General features: G+C 45.6%; 2 protein-coding genes across 3 annotated transcripts in view; one reads left to right on the plus strand and one right to left on the minus strand.

The window, feature by feature from the left end:
- Positions 1-1,789: 1,789 nt before the first annotated feature.
- Positions 1,790-20,441, minus strand: part of TMIE (transmembrane inner ear) — a 34,112-nt gene continuing 15,460 nt past the window's right edge. Inside the window, exons 2-4 of the mRNA XM_079947102.1 lie at positions 17,939-18,056; positions 3,502-3,651; positions 1,790-2,612 (exon numbers count right to left, since the gene is read on the minus strand). Coding sequence (XP_079803228.1) covers positions 2,506-2,612; positions 3,502-3,651; positions 17,939-18,056 — 375 coding nt within the window. The 3' untranslated portion in view covers positions 1,790-2,505. The remainder of the gene's footprint in view (positions 2,613-3,501; positions 3,652-17,938; positions 18,057-20,441) is intronic.
- The window catches only part of ALS2CL (ALS2 C-terminal like), a 97,838-nt gene continuing 88,725 nt past the window's right edge, over positions 11,329-20,441 (plus strand). For both annotated transcript variants that reach the window (XM_079996444.1, XM_079996445.1), the window contains exon 1: positions 11,329-11,373. In XM_079996444.1, coding sequence (XP_079852570.1) covers positions 11,344-11,373 — 30 coding nt within the window. In that variant the 5' untranslated portion in view covers positions 11,329-11,343. The remainder of the gene's footprint in view (positions 11,374-20,441) is intronic.

Genomic DNA, 20,441 nt, shown 5'->3' on the forward strand with positions numbered 1-20,441 from the left:
TCTTATAGAGCGAAAAATACGGTAATTACAGGCAATCCTCTTGGATTTGTACCTACAAACTCAATGAGAGCTGTGAGCATGCTCTAATGGTAGAATATCTGCAGCTAGCGAAAGCGACAGGAAGAGTAAGAGGCCAACCAAAACAAAAAGTCTATAAGGATTGGAGAATCTTTAAAGAATATTTAGAAAACTATGGAATAAAAGGAAACATCTTGGCAAAATTAGACTGATCCCTGTATTGTATAAATACAAGTTTGTAGGGAGGTAAAAAGAAATTATGTAAGAAATATGTAACTGTGTGGTATAAAGTAATGGATAGACAAAGTACAGTGAGATTAATTGGAAGTCAGTTTTAAATTTCTTCTCTATCAATTTTACTATTGTGTTCAATACCAGGAGTGTATATGATGATAATTATATTAATCTTCTTATATCTTATAGTGTGGTAGTTTGTTTGATTTTTCTGTTACAGTGGTGCCTCGCAAGATGAAAAGAATCCGTTCCGCAAGTCTCTTCGTCTTGCAGTTTTTTCGTCTTGCGAAGCAAGACCATTAGCGGCTTAACGGATTAGCGCTATTAGCGGCTTAGGGGCTTAGCGGATCAGCTGATAAGCGGCTTAGCGGATCAGCTGATAAGCGGCTTAGCAGCTTAGAAAAAAGGGGGGAAGGAAAAAAACCCCGCAGGAACTCGCAAGACATTTTCGTCTTGCGAAGCAAGCCCATAGGAAATTCGTTTTGCGAAGCACCTCCAAAACGGAAAACCCTTTCGTCTAGCGGGTTTTCCATCTTGCGAGGCATTCGTCTTGTGGGGCAGCACTGTATTTGTTTGTTTACTTGTATGTATGTCTGTTTTTCATAAATGCATTTATTTTAAATTAATAAAGATATATTTTTTAAAAAAGAGAGAGGTGTGAGCATGCTTTTGCTGGGTAATCTCATTTTATTTTAGGTCTAACTCCTCATCTCCTCATCAGCCCAAAGAAGCCTTGTTCTTTCTGTTCTTGATACTACACTATGCCAGACTGAAATGTTGAAATGTTTCTTTGATTGTCCTTGAATCTTCCCATCGCATTGAGAAAGCCACAGGAGGTCCTCTGGACTGGTCTCATCTGCCAGAGTGTCAAAGTTACTGATGGACAATCCTTCCTCCGGCTAAGTGAACAAGGTGATCATGAATCTTTGAAATGGGCGCTTAGCATAGAAAACAAGGGAAATGATCCAGCAGAGGCTTTGTTGTTGTTATTTAGTCTTTTAGTCGTGTCCAACTCTTCGTGACCCCCTGGACCAGAGCACGCCAGGCACTCCTGTCTTCCACTGCCTCCCGCAGTTTGGTCAAACTCATGCTGGTAGCTTCGAGAACACTGTCCAACCATCTCGTCCTCTGTCGTTCCCTTCTCCTTGTGCCCTCCATCTTTCCCAACATCAGGGTCTTTTCCAGGGAGTCTTCTCTTCTCATGAGGTGGCCAAAGTCTTGGAGCCTCAGCTTCAGGATCTGTCCTTCCAGGGAGCACTCAGGGCTGATTTCCTTAAGAATGGATACATTTGATCTTCTTGCAGTCCATGGGACTCTCAAGAGTCTCCTCCAGCACTAAAGCATCCATTCTTCGGCGATCAGCCTTCTTTATGGTCCAGCTCTCACTTCCATACTGGGAAAACTATAGCTTTAACTATACGGACCTTTGTTGGCAAGGTGATGTCTCTGCTTTTTAAGATGCTGTCTAGGTTTGCCATCGCCTTTCTCCCAAGGAGCAGGCGTCTTTTAATTTCGTGACTGCTGTCACCATCTGCAGTGATCATGGAGCCCAAGAAAGTAAAACCTCTACCTGCCTCCATTTCTTCCCCTTCTATTTGCCAGGAGGTGATGGGCCCAGTGGCCATGATCTTTGTTTTTTTGATGTTGAGCTTCAGACCATATTTTGCGCTCTCCTCTTTCACCCTCAATAAAAGGTTGTTTAATTCCTCCTCACTTTCTGCCATCAAGGTTGTGTCATCTGCATATCTGAGGTTGTTGATATTTCTTCCGGCGATCTTTATTCCAGCAGAGGCTAGGTACGTCTTCTTCTTTTCTTTGGCGAGGTTCCTATTTCATGCAAGCCATTTGAATGGGAACGCTTTCCTTTCGCAAGGTGAATTTCCGGTTAAAAGCTAATGCTATTGTTCCAGATGGCTGGAGACCTTTTGTTGAAACTTGGCAGGTTTTTTGTTTTAAAGCAAATTAAATTGACTGCAATCTGAAGGGAGCACCTTTGAGTTCAATAGAGCTACGGGATTGCTGAATAAATTGAGCGTTACGCGTTTCCTGCTTCTGTGGCTGGAATATCCTCTGTATGTAGCGAGTGAGAGAGAAAGCGGTAAGAGGAAAACGGCAGAATCAGAGAAGGAAAATCTGGAACGAGGAGGTCGAAAGCAGAGGGAGGCGGCAGAATCTCAAAAGTCTCTGCAACAGAGTCCTTCTCCAAAGAAAGCAAGAACAAGCCAAAGGGAAGTCATAGGCAGAGGGTGCCCCCTAGTGGATCGGCAGTGCTATTTCATCTTCCTCTTTCACCACCGGCAGAGAACTTAGAGGAAGGGAGTCGACTTGCCCAGAGAGAGTTGGGAGGTTTTCAGTGGAGCCTGAAAGGGGCAGAGAATCAGAAAAGGATATAAGAGAGAATGAGAGAGGGATAGAGAACTGTGCAACAGCAAAGGGAAGGGAAATGAAGGAGAACCTTTGAGGACCAGCGACATGCTTAGACTTGAAATATTATTATTATCATCATCAACATTATTTGTATACAGTGGTACCTCGGGTTACATACGCTTCAGGTTACATACGCTTCAGGTTACAGACTCCGCTAACCCAGAAATAGTACCTTGGGTTAAGAACTTTGCTTCAGGATGAGAACAGAAATTGCACGGCGGCAGTGGGAGGCCCCATTAGCTAAATTGGTGCTTCAGGTTAAGAACAGTTTCAGGTTAAGAACGGACCTCCGGAACGAATTAAGTACTTAACCCGAGGTACCACTGTACTGCTCTCCAGCCACAGATAGCGATACGGTTCACGATGCAAAAAAATAAGATAAAAAACCACACAAAATGCATGACAAAAACAAGAACAAAAACAAACCAATAAGGGGATGGAATGTAGCAGGTGAACACACACAACACACCCTGCACACAACAGTGTTTGAATTATGAAAGGAAAGGCACGGAAGTGTCGCTGACAAGTCCCACCAAATCACACACATAAACGCCATCTCTACAAAGTGTAGGAATAACACATGTAGTTTAGTGGTGAATTTTGGACCCAATGGAGAGGTAAAAGATTTGGATTAAAGATGGAGGAAAGGGTTAACATTGGGACCCACAAAGGGGAGGAGGGAAGTCCACGAGATTCCTTGGAATCTTGTCTTTATGACCTATGTTTGATAGATGACTGTAAAATTTTAATCTGAAAAACCAAACAACAACAACAACAACAACAACAACAACAACAACAACAATAATAATAATAATAAACTACCTCCTGGGATCTCGGTGAGCTCATTGAGTGGAGGAACGGTATCCAGCTTGTCTGCGTAGGTCTTGGCAGCCTGGCGTTTGGCGTAGCGAGCCTCAATCTCCTTCTTGGTCCGAGGAATACGGCATTTGAAGATGCAGCACAGAGTGATGACTGCAGGCAGCGAGAAAGACAAGGGGGAGTTTAGCACGGGCTGCAAGGGGTTAAAACCACACAGCAGCTGGTGGGGAGAGCAAGACTGTAGGTCATACTCAACAGAAGACTATCTAGCCTCTTTTTGGAGAGCTCAAAAGAGTCTGGGCAAGGGATTCACCTGCCAAACTCATCTTCTCGAAAAGGGAAAGGGAAAGGACCCCTCGGGATGCGGGTTCAAATCCCTGCAATGGGGTGAGCTCCCATTGCTCAGTCCCAGCTCCTGCCAACCCAGCAGTTCGAAAGCACACAGTGCAAAGCCACTTCCACCCTGCAGAGGAGGTGGGATTGTGGGCATCATGGCCCCAACACGTGCATGGCGGCGGGAATCCCCGGCCGTGTCATCCCCTGGGCAGCCAATCGGCTGGCTCGGGAGGCGTGGCCTGCCCTATTTAACTCAGGCACGGCCAGGGATCTCCCTCTTTTGCCGCTAACAGCTGCTCCGGTTTCCCACCCTCCCGCCCTATAAGGTTTTCGTTCCTTGACCTTGCTATGGACCTTGGTGGGTCGCCATTGAGGGGCTTGGTAGGAATTTTTCCACTTGGCAAATTGGCACCAGCCGCTTGGTTTTCACCTGCCTCATAGCAAATCGTCACAACTTCCTGGGTATTGGCGGTTAGGCATTGGCATTGTTCTGTAGATGGAATAGGGGAGGTAGCGCCATCACCTGCCCCACATATTGAAGGGAAGTCCGATAAAGGATTCCAGGGGGGGGGGTGGCTCTGTCCGAAGCCTGGGGAGGTGAGGGCCTAAGGCACACCCCCTATCGGTGACCCCCAGGGGAGTTCCTAGTTGATGTGCATCAGCAGGACTTCCTCTGTTGTTGTTGTTTAGTCGTTTAGTCGTGTCCGACTCTTTGTGACCCCCTGGACCAGAGCACGCCAGGCACTCCTGTCTTCCACTGCCTCCTGCAGTTTGGTCAAACTTATGCTGGTAGCTTCGAGAACACTGTCCCACCATCTCGTCCTCTGTCGTCCCCTTCTCCTTGTGCCCTCCATCTTTCCCAACATCAGGGTCTTTTCCAGGGAGTCTTCTCTTCTCCTGAGGTGGCCAAAGTCTTGGAGCCTCAGCTTCAGGATCTGTCCTTCCAGCGAGCACTCAGGGCTGATTTCCTTCAGAATGGAGAGGTTTGATCTTCTTGCAGTCCATGGGACTCTCAAGAGTCTCCTCCAGCATCATAATTCAAAAGCATCCATTCTTCGGCGATCAGCCTTCTTTATGGTCCAGCTCTCACTTCCATACATCACTACTGGGAAAACCTTAGCTTTAACTATACGGACCTTTGTCAGCAAGGTCCCTACTGGTGGTTAACCCTTCCTCGACTTCAAGTGCACGGGCCAATACTGCTCATCACCTGTAACCAATAAAGGTGTGGCCTTATTTAGCTCATTAACCTTAAATAATTGTGTCATGTATCTTTATTTCCACTGGGGGAGGAACTCGCCACGCACGTAGATAAATAGGTACCACTCCCGTGGGAAGGTAAACGGCATTTCCGTGCGCTGCTCTGGTTCGCCAGAAGCGGCTTAGTCATGCTGGCCCCATGACCCGGAAAAACTGTCTGCGAACAAACGCTGGCTCCCTCAGCCAGTAAAGCGAGATGAGCGCCACAACCCCAGAGTCGTTCGCGACTGGACTTAACTGTCAGGGGTCCTTTACCTTTACCTTTAAAGGACCCCTGGATGGTTAAGTCCTGTCAAAGGTGACTATGGGGTTGTGGCGCTCATCCCACTTTCAGGCCGTGGGAGCTGGTGTTTGTCCGCAGACAGCTTTCCGGATCATGTGGCCAGCAGGACTAAACCGCTTCTCTTCTGAGTCTGCAGTGCTATGACTCTAAAATCAAGGGTGGGAAAGCCTCTTTCAGAGGCATTCAGAATTTCAGGAGCCAGAGGCAAAAGGGAGCAGAGCTATGGGTGCGAATTCTACCTTTGCAAAACGGTTTACAACCATGCAAAAGCCAGAGGTTTCTCGACAGGCTTGTGCCCATTTTCCACCCAGGCAATCTAGAGGCATTTTAAGCAACTGGAATGTGTTGACCCCGTGAACTGTCCCACAATGCATTTTCCACCGATATTCTTTAGAGGAAGGCACTTAAAAAGCAGGCAGGGCGTGTAAGATAAGCTCCTCCTCCTAAGGCAGTTTATATAAATACACCTTGAGGATTTTTTTGTAAAGCCTCCTTGCAGGTAGAAATCTAGCACCTCAGGGAGAGGAGTCCAGGTTCCCCTGACATGCTCATTCTGCAGAGAACTCTTCCCCAATCCCTAGTGAACAGCATTCAAGCATATTTTAAAAAAACTAAATATATCAAACAGCTTCTGGCAGTAATATACTCTGCTGCCCTTTTATGACCGGATGAAACTGAGCTTTCAACCAAGACGAAAATGAGGGCTCATTCCTCAGATAAGAGGCATGAACCATCTCCAGAGAAATTAAAACCCTCAGTTCTAGCTTTCTGTTAATGGACAATGATTTATTTCTCTCTTCTGAAAATCCATTTCAAGCCCTCCTTTATGGGCACAGATCTTTCAGTGTGTTGAAGGCGATCACTGCCTCCTTTAGTTCTCTGGCAAAGCTTGTTTAAGCTTCAGAGCCTGTGTATGTTAAGGATTCCCTTCACTGAATTGCACACCGTGATAACAGAGGGAAAAGATCCCCTGAGCACGTGCAGAGTGCCTTTCGCCGATGGCTGAGAAACCCCAAGCAGCTCTGCCCCATCTGGGATTAACATATCCAGGAATGTTAAGGAGGATCTCAGTGTCCGATGTGTGGGGTAATGAGAAGCCTCAACTTGGGAGGTGAAAAAAAGGAGGCAGGAGAGGATGAAAAATGAGGAACGGATCGGGCAGGAAGGAAATGATAGAGCATTTGCTATCGTTCAGCAACGATGGAATTGGAAACCATAAATTAGAGGAAGTTAAAAAAAATAAAAAGCCTTGCTGCGAGCTGAGGAGACAAGATAGCAAAGCATTTAATCAGCCTTTAAGGAAGGCTGCGGTTGTCCTAACAAATGAAAATATCATCCCATGGTTAATTATGTGGGTGATTTCTGCAGATCTATTCCCATGCTATACAGTCGTACCTTGGTTCTCAAACGCCTTGGTACTCAAACAGCTTGGAACCCGAACGCTGCAAACACGGAAGTGTTCCGGTTTGCAAACTTTTTTCCGAAGTTTGAGTGTTACACTGAGGTCTGTTTTTGCTATTAATTTTTCATTTTTGCGGCTCTTTTTTATTTTTGTGACTGTGTGCAACCCAGTTCAGCTACTGATGGATTGGTTGTGTGCCTGCAATACATTGTCTATTGCTTTCATTTTAAGGATCAATGGTCTCATTAGATCATGGGTAGGCAAACTAAGGCCCGGGGGCCGGATCCGACCCAATCGCTTTCTAAATCTGGCTCGCAGACGGTCCGGGAATCAGCATGTTTTTACATGAGTATAATGTGTCTTTTTATTTAAAATGCACCTCTGGGTTATTTGTGGAGCCTGCCTGGTGTTTTTGCATGAGTAGAATGTGTGCTTTTATTCAAAATGCATCTCTGGGTTATTTGTGGGACATAGGAATTTGTTCATTCCCCCGCCCCTTTCAAAATATAGTTCAGCCCCCCCACAAGGTCTGAGGGGCAGTGGACTGGCCCCCTGCTGAAAAAGTTTGCTGACCCCTACGTTAGATAGTAAAATCCATGTTAGATTGCTGATTTAGGGGTTGTTTTTAAAAGTCTGGAACAGATTAATCCCTTTGGCATTACTTTCTACAGGAAAGGACGCCTTGGTTTTGGAACGCTTTGGTTTTGGAACAGATTAAGTTTGAGAACCAAGGTACCACAGTGGTACCTCGGGTTACATACACTTCAGGTTACATACGCTTCAGGTTACACACTCCACTAAGCCAGAAATAGTGCTTCAGGTTAAGAACTTTGCTTCAGGATAAGAACAGAAATCGGGCTCCGGCGGCGCGGCGGCAGCAGGAGGCCCCATTAGCTAAAGTGGTGCTTCAGGTTAAGAACAGTTTCAGGTTAAGTACAGACCTGCGGAACAAATTAAGTACTTAACCCGAAGTACCACTGTAGTTTGAAAACCTCGCAGAAAGCTTGGATGCTTAATCACCGTTCAGAGACGGGGTTTTGTGTCCTGGGTGGCTGTTGTGCTTCTTGTGAACGGTGGCAGCTGGAGGCTGCATTAGCTAAAGTGGTTCTTCAGGTTAAGAACAGTTTCAGGTTAAGAACAGACCTCCGGAACGAATTAAGTTCTTCACCCGAGGTACCACTGTAATTCCCTTGCAATTGTCAGTCTGTCTGCCGTATGAAACGGAAAATACTACCGTATTTTTTGCTCTATAAGATGTACCAGACCACAAGACGCACCTAGTTTTGGGAGGAGGAAAACAAGAAAGAATATATTCTGAATCTCAGAAGCCAGAACAGCAAGAGGGATCGCTGCGCAGTGAAAGCAGCAATCCCTCTTGCTGTTCTGGCTTCTGGGATAGCTGCGCAGCCTGCATTCGCTCCATAAGACGCACACACATTTCCCCTTACTTTTTAGGAGGGAAAAAGTGAGACTTATAGAGCAAAAAATACGATACATTGAAGCCCTCCCCCTTTCTAGCTGCTAGGCAAGAGGGTGGTTTTAAAATAGAAAGATTAGATGATAGATAGATAGATGATAGATAGATGATAGATAGATAGATAGATGATAGATAGATGATAGATAAAGATAGATGATAGATAGATAGATAGATGATAGATAGATAGATGATAGATAGATAAAAAGGTAAAGGTACCCCTGCCCGTACGGGCCAGTCTTGACAGACTCTGGGGTTGTGCGCCCATCTCACTTAAGAGGCCAGGGGCCAGCGCTGTCCGGAGACACTTCCGGGTCACGTGGCCAGCGTGACATCGCTGCTCTGGCGAGCCAGAGCCGCACACGGAAACGCCGTTTACCTTCCCGCTGGTAAGCGGTCCCTATTTATCTACTTGCACCCGGAGGTGCTTTCGAACTGCTAGGTTGGCCGGCGCTGGGACCGAGCAGCGGGAGCGCACCCCGCCGCAGGGATTCGAACCGCCGACCTTTCGATCGGCAAGCCCTAGGCGCTGAGGCTTTAACCCACAGCGCCACCTGCGTCCCAGATAGATAGATAGATGATAGATATAGATAGATAGATGATAGATAGATGATAGATAGATAGATAGAGATAGATAGATGATAAATAGATAGATATAGATAGATATAGATAGATAGATAGATAGATAGATATAGATAGATAGATAGATAGATAGATAGATAGATAGATAGATAGATAGATGATAGATAGATAGATAGATATAGATAGATAGATAGATGATAGATAGATAGATAGATAGATAGATAGATAGATAGATAGATAGATGATAGAGATAGACAGGCATACAGATAGAAGCATTTGTGCTTATTTAACCGTGCAAATCCTCTCCACACCAAACACAGCTCTGTTCCTTCCTACTTCAGATGCCAGCGGTGAAATTAGAGCCATAATGCTGGAACGGTGCATCCCAGCGTGAATTTAATGGCCCGAGCAATTGAATGTTTGCCATTTTAAAGTGCCCGTGACAGCGCACATTTCTCTCCCCAGGAATCAAATCCCCTGCTCCTTTACAAATGTAAAAACCCATCAAGCTAAACATGCAGGGAGTGGTAAAACAAGGAAAATACTCAAAGGTAATAATAATAATACGCCTTCACTGGAGGTTTATAAGCAGAGGTTGGATGGCATCAATGCCAGGGTTTCTTTAGCTGTGATGATGATGATGATGATGATGATGATAATAATAATAATAATAATAATAATAATAATAATTTATACCCCACCCATCTGGCTGGGCTTCCCCAGTCACTCTGGGCGGCTTCCAACAAAATATTAAAATACAGTAATGGATCAAACATTAAAAGCTTCCCTAAACAGGGCTGCCTTGCATTCTTCTTCTTTCTTTGGCGATCCCTCATAGCCGAGTAAGATTGTCTTCCATAAACACGGTTTTAACAATGAGTCCGTAAGTGACTGTGGAGGCCAATTCTGGATCCACACGTCCTTCTACAGTGGGGACATTGGTTTCCAGGTGGGAGTTGATCACAGTGTGGATTTGCCAAGCGTGCCTTCCTCTTAGCACTTTTCTCCCTTGCGTCCTGAGTTCGAGTGTCTTCAAAGCCCATCACACCTTTGGTAAAGGCTGTTCTCCAACTGGAGCGCTCGCAGGCCAGTGTTTCCCAGTTGTTGGTGCTTATAATACCTTTTTTAAGATTTGCCTTGAGGCAGTCTTTAAACCTCTTTTGTTGACCACCAGTATTACGCTTTCCGTTTTTAAGTTCGGAATAGAGTAGTTGCTTTGGAAGACGATCATCCGGCATCCGAACAACATGACCAGTCCAACAAAGTTGATGTTGAAGAATCATTGCTTCGACACTGGTGATCTTTGATCAGTACACTGATATTAGTTCGTCTGTCTTCCCAAGTGATGCATAAAATTTTTCGGAGACACCGTTGACGGAATCTTTCGAGGAGTTGGAGATGGTGTTGATAAGTGGTCCATGTTTCACAAGCATACAGTAAGGTTGGTAGTACAATAACTTTGTAAACAAGCATTTTGGTTTCCCTGCGAATGTCCCAGTCTTCAAACACTCTGCGCTTCAATTGGGAGAAAGCCGCACTCACAGAGCTCAGGCGATGCTGGATTTTAGCATCAATGTCGGCCTTTGTGGATGACAGACTAGATGATTTTTGGGGGTGCCCTTCCAACTCTACAATTCTATGATTCTACAGGCTAAAGCCAGCCCACCCTGACTCTAAAATGATCCAGATCCTATTAACTCCTTCTTTTCATCATAGGCTGCAGAGACCGGGAAGTTCCCTGGAGTATCAAATTCTTTCTTTCCTGAAATCCGTCAGAAAACAGCATGAATCACTCTTAAACAATGTTTGACCTGCCTCTTCCTATCTGAGCAAAGGTCTTCGGACAATCCCTGCATACCAACCCAGATATGTAGACTATCTGCATGCGTTTCAAGCTGCTCTTAGCTTATCACTGATTTAAACGGCCATTCGCATGCTTAAAAAAGCTGTTTTCCACTCTTTTTACGCATGGTTTTATGGCTTTAAGCTTAGGCACAGACTACCTGAAGGACAGTGCAAACGAACAAGGCTCTGAGGTCTTCAGACACCCTCATAGGAATGCTTGGTGGGGAACACAGAAAAGGGTCCTTTACCTGGCTGGGCTTTCTGTGAATCTACACCTCTACTGCTGCCTTCAGAGGTCTTTGATCTCCTCCAGAATTAGGGTTTGGTCATCCCATGAATGGTCAAAGAACAGCCCCTTTCTCGGATCCCGCCTTCAGGAAAACTTCAAAGCATTTCAGGGATGAAGATAAGAGGACTATCCTGTCGCCATGAAATTTCTTGCCTTATCTCCCTGCTCTGAACTGAAACCAGGACCTCTCAGGCCAGACAGGCCTGTCTCAAGAATTTCTTAGCCCTCCAGATCTGATGCTGGGCAAATCCTGGTTATGCATTCTGGAGGAAGGAACTCTGCATTCAGCCAAAGAGCCACCTTTTTTCACCCGCAAAGTCCTGCCATTTATTTACCTTTCTTCCTGGGGACGGTGAGCTTCGAGCCCTAAGAAGATGGGGTCCCCTCCTCTGCGCGGACAGGTGGTAAGTTGTGAGGCTCAATACTGTCGTGCAAATTTTGCATAAATTCAGGGGCGGGGGACCTGTGGACTTTCAGACGTCCTTGGACTCCAATTCCCATGAGCCCCTGCCAGCATGGCTAATGCTCAGGGTTGATGGGCGTTGGAGTCCAGTTTTATCTGGAGGACTATAAATTCCCCATCCTTGTTCTATTATCTTAGTAGGGCCAGTTCTGGGGTGACTTCTAATACTTGCTCAGTTATTTTGCGTATGCGGATGATACCCAGCTCTACCTCTCTTTCAAATCAGAACCAGTGAAGGCGGTGAAGGTCCTGTTTGAGTGTCTGGAGGCGGTTGGAGCATGGATGGCAGCTAACAGATTGAGGATGAATCCTGACAAGACAGAAGTACTGTTTTTGGGGGACAGGAGGCGGGCAGGTGTGGAGGGGTAACTGTGCCCCTGAAGGACCAGGTGTGCAGCCTGGGAGTCATTCTGGACTCACAGCTGTCCATGGAGGCACAGGTCAATTCTGTGTCCAGGGCAGCTGTTTATCAGCTCCATCTGGTATGCAAGATGACACCCTACCTGCCAGCAGACTGTCTTGCCAGAGTGGTGCATGCTCTAGTTAACTCTTGCTTGGATTACTGCAGTGTGCTCTATGTGGGGCTACCTTTGTAGGTGACCCAGAAACTACAACTAATCCAGAATGCGGCAGCTAGACTGGTGACTGGGAGCGATCGCCGAGACCAAATAACACCAGTCTTGAAAGAGCTACACTGGCTCCCAGTGCGTTTCCGAGCACAATTCAAAGTGTTGGTGCTGACCTTGAAAGCCCTAAATGGCCTCGGTCCAGTATATCTGAAGGTGCATTTCCACCTCCATCTTTCTGCCCGGACACTGAGGTCCAGCTCTGGGCGGCTTCCAGCAGAATATTAAAATACAATAACCTATTAAACATTAAAAGCTTCCCTAAACAGGGCTGCCTTCAGATGTCTTCTAAAAGTCTGGTAGTTGTTTTTATCTTTGACATCTGGTGGGAGGGCGTTCCACAGGGCGGGTGCCACTCTGCCTGGTTCCCTGCAACTTGGCTTCTCGCAGCGATGGAACCTCCAGAAGGCCCTCAGCCCATGGCTGGTAAACCTTGCCAACCCCTGTTCTAGATGGTAAGTTGATCATCGCAAGGCATCAGGGTCAAACCCAAGGCCTGGCCGGGGTTGCCAAGTTGACCAAAAATGGCACAGTGAGCCACATCAGGCGTGCAAGTCAGGGGTCTCCTCCAAAGTCAGTTGGGGTGCAAGTCGGAACTCAGTGCTGTGCTGTTGAATTGTATCAACTAGTTCCTTGGGAGGTGATGATAAAGATAAAATTACAGTGGTACCTTGGGTTGCATATGCTTCAGGTTACAGACTCCGCTAACTCAGAAATAGTGCTTCAGGTTAAGAACTTTGCTTCAGGATAAGAACAGAAACCATGCTCCGGCGGTGTGGTGGCAGCGGGAGGCCCCATTAGCTAAAGTGGTGCTTCAGGTTAAGAACAGACCTCCGGAACGAATTAAGTACTTAACCTGAGGTACCAATGTATCTCTTTGTGTTTCATTATGGCTGCCAAAATTAACAGACCCTCCAAGGATCCCTATTTTCCAGGGACGTCCTTGATTTTGAGAAGCCACTTGATCCTGGAATGTCCCATTTTTCCTTAGGACGTCCCTATTTTCATCGGAGAAATGTTAGAGGGTATAGAGTTATCTGACCTCCCGAACCACCTGAAGGCAATCCTGTATAGGGAATGTTATTTTTTTTATTATATTTTATTATGTTTTTACATCTGTGGGAAGCTGCCCAGAGTGGTTGGGGCAACCCAGTAAGATGTGTGGGGTATAAAGAGTAAAATAATCACAATGGAATGGGACATCCCTATTTTCACAGGAGAAATGTTGGGGGGGGGGGTATGAATTAATGGAAGTTTGGCTTTTTGGATACCATTGCCATTACTCTGAGGTTATAGATCACACACAAACCTCACTTTATTTTGAAAACAATTACAAGTATTCTCCAAAGTCAGCCTTCAGCTGGCTTGTTCTAAAAATGATAGATTCCCTTTCTGCTCCTGGAGATAAATAGCATTGTCGGTGGGAAAACAGTAAATGAAATTAGCCAAAAGATCCTTCCACTCTGTTTGCTGCACCAAACGATTGCTGACTTGAGAGCGAAATGAGTAAAGGCGTGAGGTTGTCTCTTATACCCATGTTACTTTTGGGGTGACGCATGCTTTTTTTTAAAAAAAAATAATAATAATCATTTTTTCAATACAAACAACAACCGCAAAAAACACTACAACAAAAGTCATAGTAACAATAACACAATTTGACAATTCAGATTTAAATACACTGATATACCTATGACTGCACCCTTTGAACAATATTTTCCCACCTCTCTCTCCTCCCAGTATTGTCTGCCTTATCGCTTAAATATTCCTTCCAGATTTCTTCATATTTATCCATTCTTAATTTGCGTCGACATGCAATTCGTTCATATGTAGCTAATCTGTCAATATTATCATTCCATGTGCTCAATGGAATCTTTTTGTGGCTCTTCCAATTAATCAAAACAAGTTTTTTTTTTGCTTCTAATATAGCACGGTACATCCATTTTTATTTTTTTTACCCCTTGAAATCTCCCACGTATCCGGAATATAATTTAGAATTAAATTCAATTCCCCTAAATAACAATTTCTCTTTATTACTCTTACTATAAACATCCTCACCTCGCACCAAAATGATTTTATCACCGGGCAGTTAATCATCATATGTACTAAGTTCGCATTTTTATTCCCACATCTCCAGCAGTTGTCTGCCCTTGTTATTTTCTTCTGGTATAGTTTTGCTGGGATCCAGTGGACTCTGAATATTGTGCTTAAAAATGTGAATCAGCTCTCAGAATAAAAGAGCGATAGGCAGCCCTCTGAGGTAATTTAAGAATGTAAACAGAACTTCTGGGTAAGGCCAGTGACCCATCTAGTCCATCTATTTTCACAGCGGCCAACCAGATGCACTTTTTCGGAAACCAGCAAGCAGGATTCGAACACAGGATCCCTCTTCCCTCCTGTAGTTCCCAGCAAGTAGGATTTAGAACCATCACTGTATCTAACTGTGGAGACATGGCCCAGCCCTGGCTAGCAGCCATCGATAGCCCTCTCCTCTAATCCTCTTTTAAACCTCTCCAGCTTTGTGGCCATCACTGCCTCTTGTGGCAGGGAGTTCCACCGTTTAACAATGTGCTGCGTGAAGAACAACTTTCTTCTATCCATCTTGAATCTCCCAACATTCGTCTTCATTGGGCCTCCGCAAGTTCTAGAGATTATTATGCTTGTGATGACATTCCTATTATTGTGTTTTGCAAAAATAGCACTATTTAACTACAGTGGTATCTCGAGTTACAGACGCTTCAGGTTACAGACTCCGCTAACCCAGAAATAGTGCTTCAGGTTAAGAGCTTTGCTTCAGGATGAGAACAGAAATTGTGCTCTGGCGGCGCAGAGGCAGCAGGAGGCCCCATTAGCTAAAGTGGTGCTTCAGGTTAAGAACAGTTTCAGGTTAAGAACGGACCTCCGGAACGAATTAAGTTCTTAACCCAAGGTACCACTGTATGTGTTTTCCCCATGCCATGCATTTTTATAAACCTCTATATGAAGAAGTATTTTTGTGTGTCCGTGAATCACCTCTCAGAAGAAGGGAGCGATAGGCAACCCTGGTCTTTGAGCATCTTGGAAACCTACTCCCGAGTAGACCTGCCTATGCTGGCTGCCTGAAGGGGCCTAAGCCTTCTTGCTTGAGAGCAGAGATGATTTCTGAGCTAACCTGAAGAATAAGTTTTGTTCACGGTTCTGCAGCTGTTGCTTGGGAAGCAAATGCCACTTAAAACCAGGGAATTACTTATGAGTAACATGCATCTCAGAACTGCCAATGGGGGGAGAGTTGCTGTTGCACTCAGGTACTGCTTTTGGCCTTCTGATTGGCCACTTTGGACGGCCAATCAGGACTTAGCTGAGCCCTGGGCCTGATCCAGTATGACATTTACATTCTGCTGAGAGGGCCTCTGTGAGCAGGATTGTATCGGCAGCCACGGTCTCCTAACCTCCATGGGTTCATTCCTGTCCGGTCTTCTGAACATGCTGTTGTTGTTGTTCAGTCGTTTAGTCTTGTCGGACTCTCCGTGACCCCCTGGACCAGAGCAGGCCAGGCACTCCTGTCTTCCACTGCCTCCCGCAGTTTGGTCAAACTCATGCTGGTAGCTTTGAGAACTCTGTCCCACCATCTCGTCCTCTGTCGTCCCCTTCTCCTTGGGCCCTCCATCTTTCCCAACATCAGGGTCTTTTCCAGGGAGTCTTCTCTTCTCATGAGGTGGCCAAAGTATTGGAGCCTCAGCTTCAGGATCTGTCCTTCCAGTGAGCACTCAGTGAGCCTCATAGCAAATCGTCACAACTTCCTCGGTATTGGCGGTTAGGCATTGGCATTGTTCTGTAGATGGAATAGGGGAGGTAGCGCCATCACCTGCCCCACATATTGAAGGGAAGTCCGATAAAGGATTCCGGGGGGGGGGGTGGCTCTGTCCGAAGCCTGGGGAGGTGAGGGCCTAAGGCACACCCCCTATCGGTGACCCCCAGGGGAGTTCCTAGTTGATGTGCATCAGCAGGACTTCCTCTGTTGTTGTTGTTTAGTCGTTTAGTCGTGTCCGACTCTTTGTGACCCCCTGGACCAGAGCACGCCAGACACTCCTGTCTTCCACTGCCTCCTGCAGTTTGGTCAAACTTATGCTGGTAGCTTCGAGAACACTGTCCCACCATCTCGTCCTCTGTCGTCCCCTTCTCCTTGTGCCCTCCATCTTTCCCAACATCAGGGTCTTTTCCAGGGAGTCTTCTCTTCTCATGAGATGGCCAAAGTCTTGGAGCCTCAGCTTCAGGATCTGTCCTTCCAGGGAGCACTCAGGGCTGATTTCCTTCAGAATGGAGAGGTTGGATCTTCTTGCAGTCCATGGGACTCTCAAGAGTCTCCTCCAGCACCAGAATTCAAAAGCATCCATTCTTCGGCGATCAGCCTTCTTTATGGTCCAGCTCGCACTTCCATACATCACTACTGGGAAAACCATAGCTTCTTCTGAACATAGCTGTCAACTTTTCCCTTTTATTGCGAGGAATCCTATTTGGAATAAGGGAATTTCCATTTTAAAAAGGGAAAAGTTGACAGCTATGCTTCTGAATGAGCAAGGGGTGGGGCCAGGGGCGGGGCCATCCACCAGCAAGACCACGCCCCTCTCTGTGCACTATTCACACCTTGTTGTGTGAATGATTCAGCTTTCGAAATTCGCCAGGCGCATTTTGCACCCGGCTATCAGCCACTCGCAACCAAGTAAAGATGCCCAGTTGCCAGGATCGCGCCTGACCTTTCCACCATCCTGAGATACAAGCCTGGGGATCTTGGCTGTTTTCACACACTAGGAACGCATCCTGCAGAATTCTATCTGTTCTATTTTATCTACGCCATCAGAATGAATTTCAGGAACCAAAAATTGAAAAATATAAATTTTAAGCCACCGTCCCCCAAAATGGCAACCAGACATTCCGTTTTGGCGACTGTAACCCTGGTTTAAGGAGTCCTTTGGCGCCTAGCTTATACAGTGGTTCCTTGGTTCTCAAATGCCTTGGTACTCAAACAACTTGGAACCCAAACACTGCAAACCCAGAAGTAAGTGTTCCAGTTTGCAAAATTTTTCCAAGCCGGAAATGCTCCGTTTTGAGTGTTACGCTTCCGATTTGAGTGTTATGCTGAGGTCTGTCTGGTTTTGCTATTTATTTTGCATTTTTCTTTTTGCAGCTCTTTTTGTTATGTACTGAAGTTCTCACCCTGGGCCAGCAGGGGGACACTGTAGATAGTTTTCACTCAAGTCCACACATGCAAATAAGGGATTGAAAGTGACGTTCAGTGATTGAATAGTTACAGAAAGTGGTTACTGTTGCGTTGTAGAGGAGCTCTATATAAGCAGGCTGGCTGAAACCTTCAGTTCAGTTCTGTTCTGTTTTGGGAATAAACAATAGCTGTTTGAAGGATCGCTGTGTCGTCTGATATGTTCACCCACAACTTAACACTTTTTGTTTTTGTGACTGTGTGGAACCCAGTTCAGCTACTGATGGATTGATTGTGTGACTGCAGTACATTGTTTATTGCTTTCATTTTACGGATCCATGGCTTCATGAGATAGTAAAATTCATGTCAAACTGCTGTTTCAGGGCATAGCTGTCAACTTTCCCCTTTTTTAAAGGGAAATTCCCTTATTCTGAATAGGATTCCTCGCAAGAAAAGGGAAAAGTAGACAGTTATGTTACAGGGCTTGCTTTCAGAAGTCTGCAACAGATTAATCAATTTTGCATCACTTTCTATGGTAAAGCGCGCCTCGGTTTTGGAACGCTTTGGTTTTGGAACGGACTTCCGGAATGGATTAAGTTTGAGAACCAAGGTACCACTGTATAGCTGAGTTTCTAATGCTGGAATGAGGCTCTTGGGGTTAGGATGGAAGGCAGAGAGGTGAGACTTACTGACACTCATGACAAATAGGGCAAAGATCCCAACCACTTGCCAGAGGCGCAAGCCCCAGATCACCACAGTCTCCGATGTGATGGGGTCTGGTTTCTTTTTCGGCGGCTCGGTGGTGGCCTAAAAAAAAAGAACAGGAAGTGTTAGCGCATACAGGCGGAAGGGTCAAGGGATCATACGCAGCTAAGCCCTACTCAGAGTAGACCCATTGGAATTAATATATCATTAACTTAAACAAAGGTCCGTATAGTTAAAGCTATGGTTTTCCCAGTAGTGATGTATGGAAGTGAGAGCTGGACCATAAAGCAGGCTGATCGCCGAAGAATTGATGCTTTTGAATTATGGTGCTGGAGGAGACTCTTGAGAGTCCCATGGACTGCAAGAAGATCAAACCTCTCCATTCTGAAGGAAATCAGCCCTGAGTGCTCACTGGAAGGACAGATCCTAAAGCTGAGGCTCCAAGACTTTGGCCACCTCATGAGAAGAGAAGACTCCCTGGAAAAGACCCTGATGTTGGGGAAGATGGAGGGCACAAGGAGAAGGGGACGACAGAGGACGAGATGGTGGGACAGTGTTCTCAAAGCTGCCAGCATGAGTTTGACTAAACTGTGGGAGGCAGTGGAAGACAGGAGTGCCTGGCGTGCTCTGGTCCAGGGGGTCACGAAGAGCCGGACACGACTAAACGACTAAACAACAACAACAACAACAACAACTTAAACAGCTTTGGTCAATACCTTTAATGGCCCAGGTGGCCTATGAATGAGATCTGCGACCTGTGTGTGTAGGGAAGTATATAAATTTAATCAACAAAAAATATATAAATATAAAGATATACTGCCCTACACTTGCAGGTCGCAGGTCTCATACATAGGCCGCTGAGGCCATTAAAGGTATAGACCAAAGCTGTTTACAGCAATAAAAGCATAATACAAACCATATAGAAAAGTTAAAAATCGTTCTCAACTAACCGCTGTGGAAGGATATAGTCTTAACTTCCTGCCTGGGCCGGATGGACCAAACTCCTATCTTCTGAGCATGTGCAATTACTATCCTCGGCGTACACACCTCAGCTTAATTGCAACTTATATTTTAATATTGGATGAAAGCTGGTTGATGAAACTGTGGTATTTCTTGAGGAATGCAGGATACTTGTGGCTTGTGGCTAATGCCGTGTGATCAAACATCAGAAGCGTTGCTGGAGTTAATTGCTAATGCTTAATGTTATAAGAATACCTTTTATTATCTGAAGAGGTGTCCATGCACACGAAAACTCATACCAATAACAAATTTAGTTGGTCTCTAAGGTGCTACTGGAAGGAATTTTTTTATTTTGTTTTGACTACAGCAGACCAACACGGCTACCTACCTGTAACTAATACCTTTATTGTCAATGTACAACCTGTGTAAAATGAAATTAACCGAGCCTCCCCCCCAAAAAAAACACTCAATCTCATTGCACTCTGTGTGCTTGTCGCGCAACACACCAACCCCGAAAGTCAGTTGCACTATATTATTTTCTGTTCAGCAGCCTAACAGCCCACGGATAGAAACTGTTTTGTAGCCCATTGGTACGACTGATTATACTTCTATATCTCCTGCCTGAGGGTAGAAGATTAAAGAGGAGCTGGCAGGGGTGTGAATCGTCCCTGAGAATTTTTCTTGCTCTCCTAAGGCAACGATCCGTTGCAACGTCATCTAGCGGGCTCAGGGGACAGCCCATGATATCATGCGCTGTGTTCACCACCCTTTGTAAAGACTTTCTGTCCATGGCTGTCAAGCCAACATACCACACTGTGATACAATACGAGAGGACACTATCAATTGTGGACCGGTAAAAGGAGTTCATCAGTTGTTGTTTAACATTGTTCTTTCACAAGACCCTGAGGAAATGAAGTATCTGTTGGGCTGAAGCTCAACATCTAAAAAACTAAGATCATGGCCACTAGGCCTATCACCTCCTGGCAAATAGAAGGGGAAGAAATGGAGGCAGTGAGAGATTTTACTTTCTTGGGCTCCATGATCACTGCAGATGGTGACAGCAGTCACGAAATTACAAGACGCCTGCTTCTTGGGAGAAAAGCAATGACAAACCTAGACAGCATCTTAAAAAGCAGAGACATCACCTTGCCGACAAAGGTCAGTATACTTCAAGCTATGGTTTTCCCAGTAGTGATGTATGGAAGTGAGAGCTGGACCATAAAGAAGGCTGATTGCCAAAAAATGGATGCTTTTGAATTATGGTGCTGGAGGAGACTCTTGAGAGTCCCATGGACTGCAAGAAGATCAAACCTCTCCATTCTGAAGGAAATCAGCCCTGAGTGCTCACTGGAAGGACAGATCCTGAAGCTGAGGCTCCAGTACTTTGGCCACCTCCTGAGAAGAGAAGACTCACTGCAAAAGACCCTGATGTTGGGAAAGATGGAGGGCACAAGGAGAAGGGGACGACAGAGGACGAGATGGTGGGACAGTGTTCTCCAAGCTATGAACATGAGTTTGACCAAACTG

Source organism: Podarcis cretensis (assembly GCF_951804945.1).
Source record: "Podarcis cretensis genome assembly, chromosome: 12".
Taxonomy (NCBI): domain Eukaryota; kingdom Metazoa; phylum Chordata; class Lepidosauria; order Squamata; family Lacertidae; genus Podarcis; species Podarcis cretensis.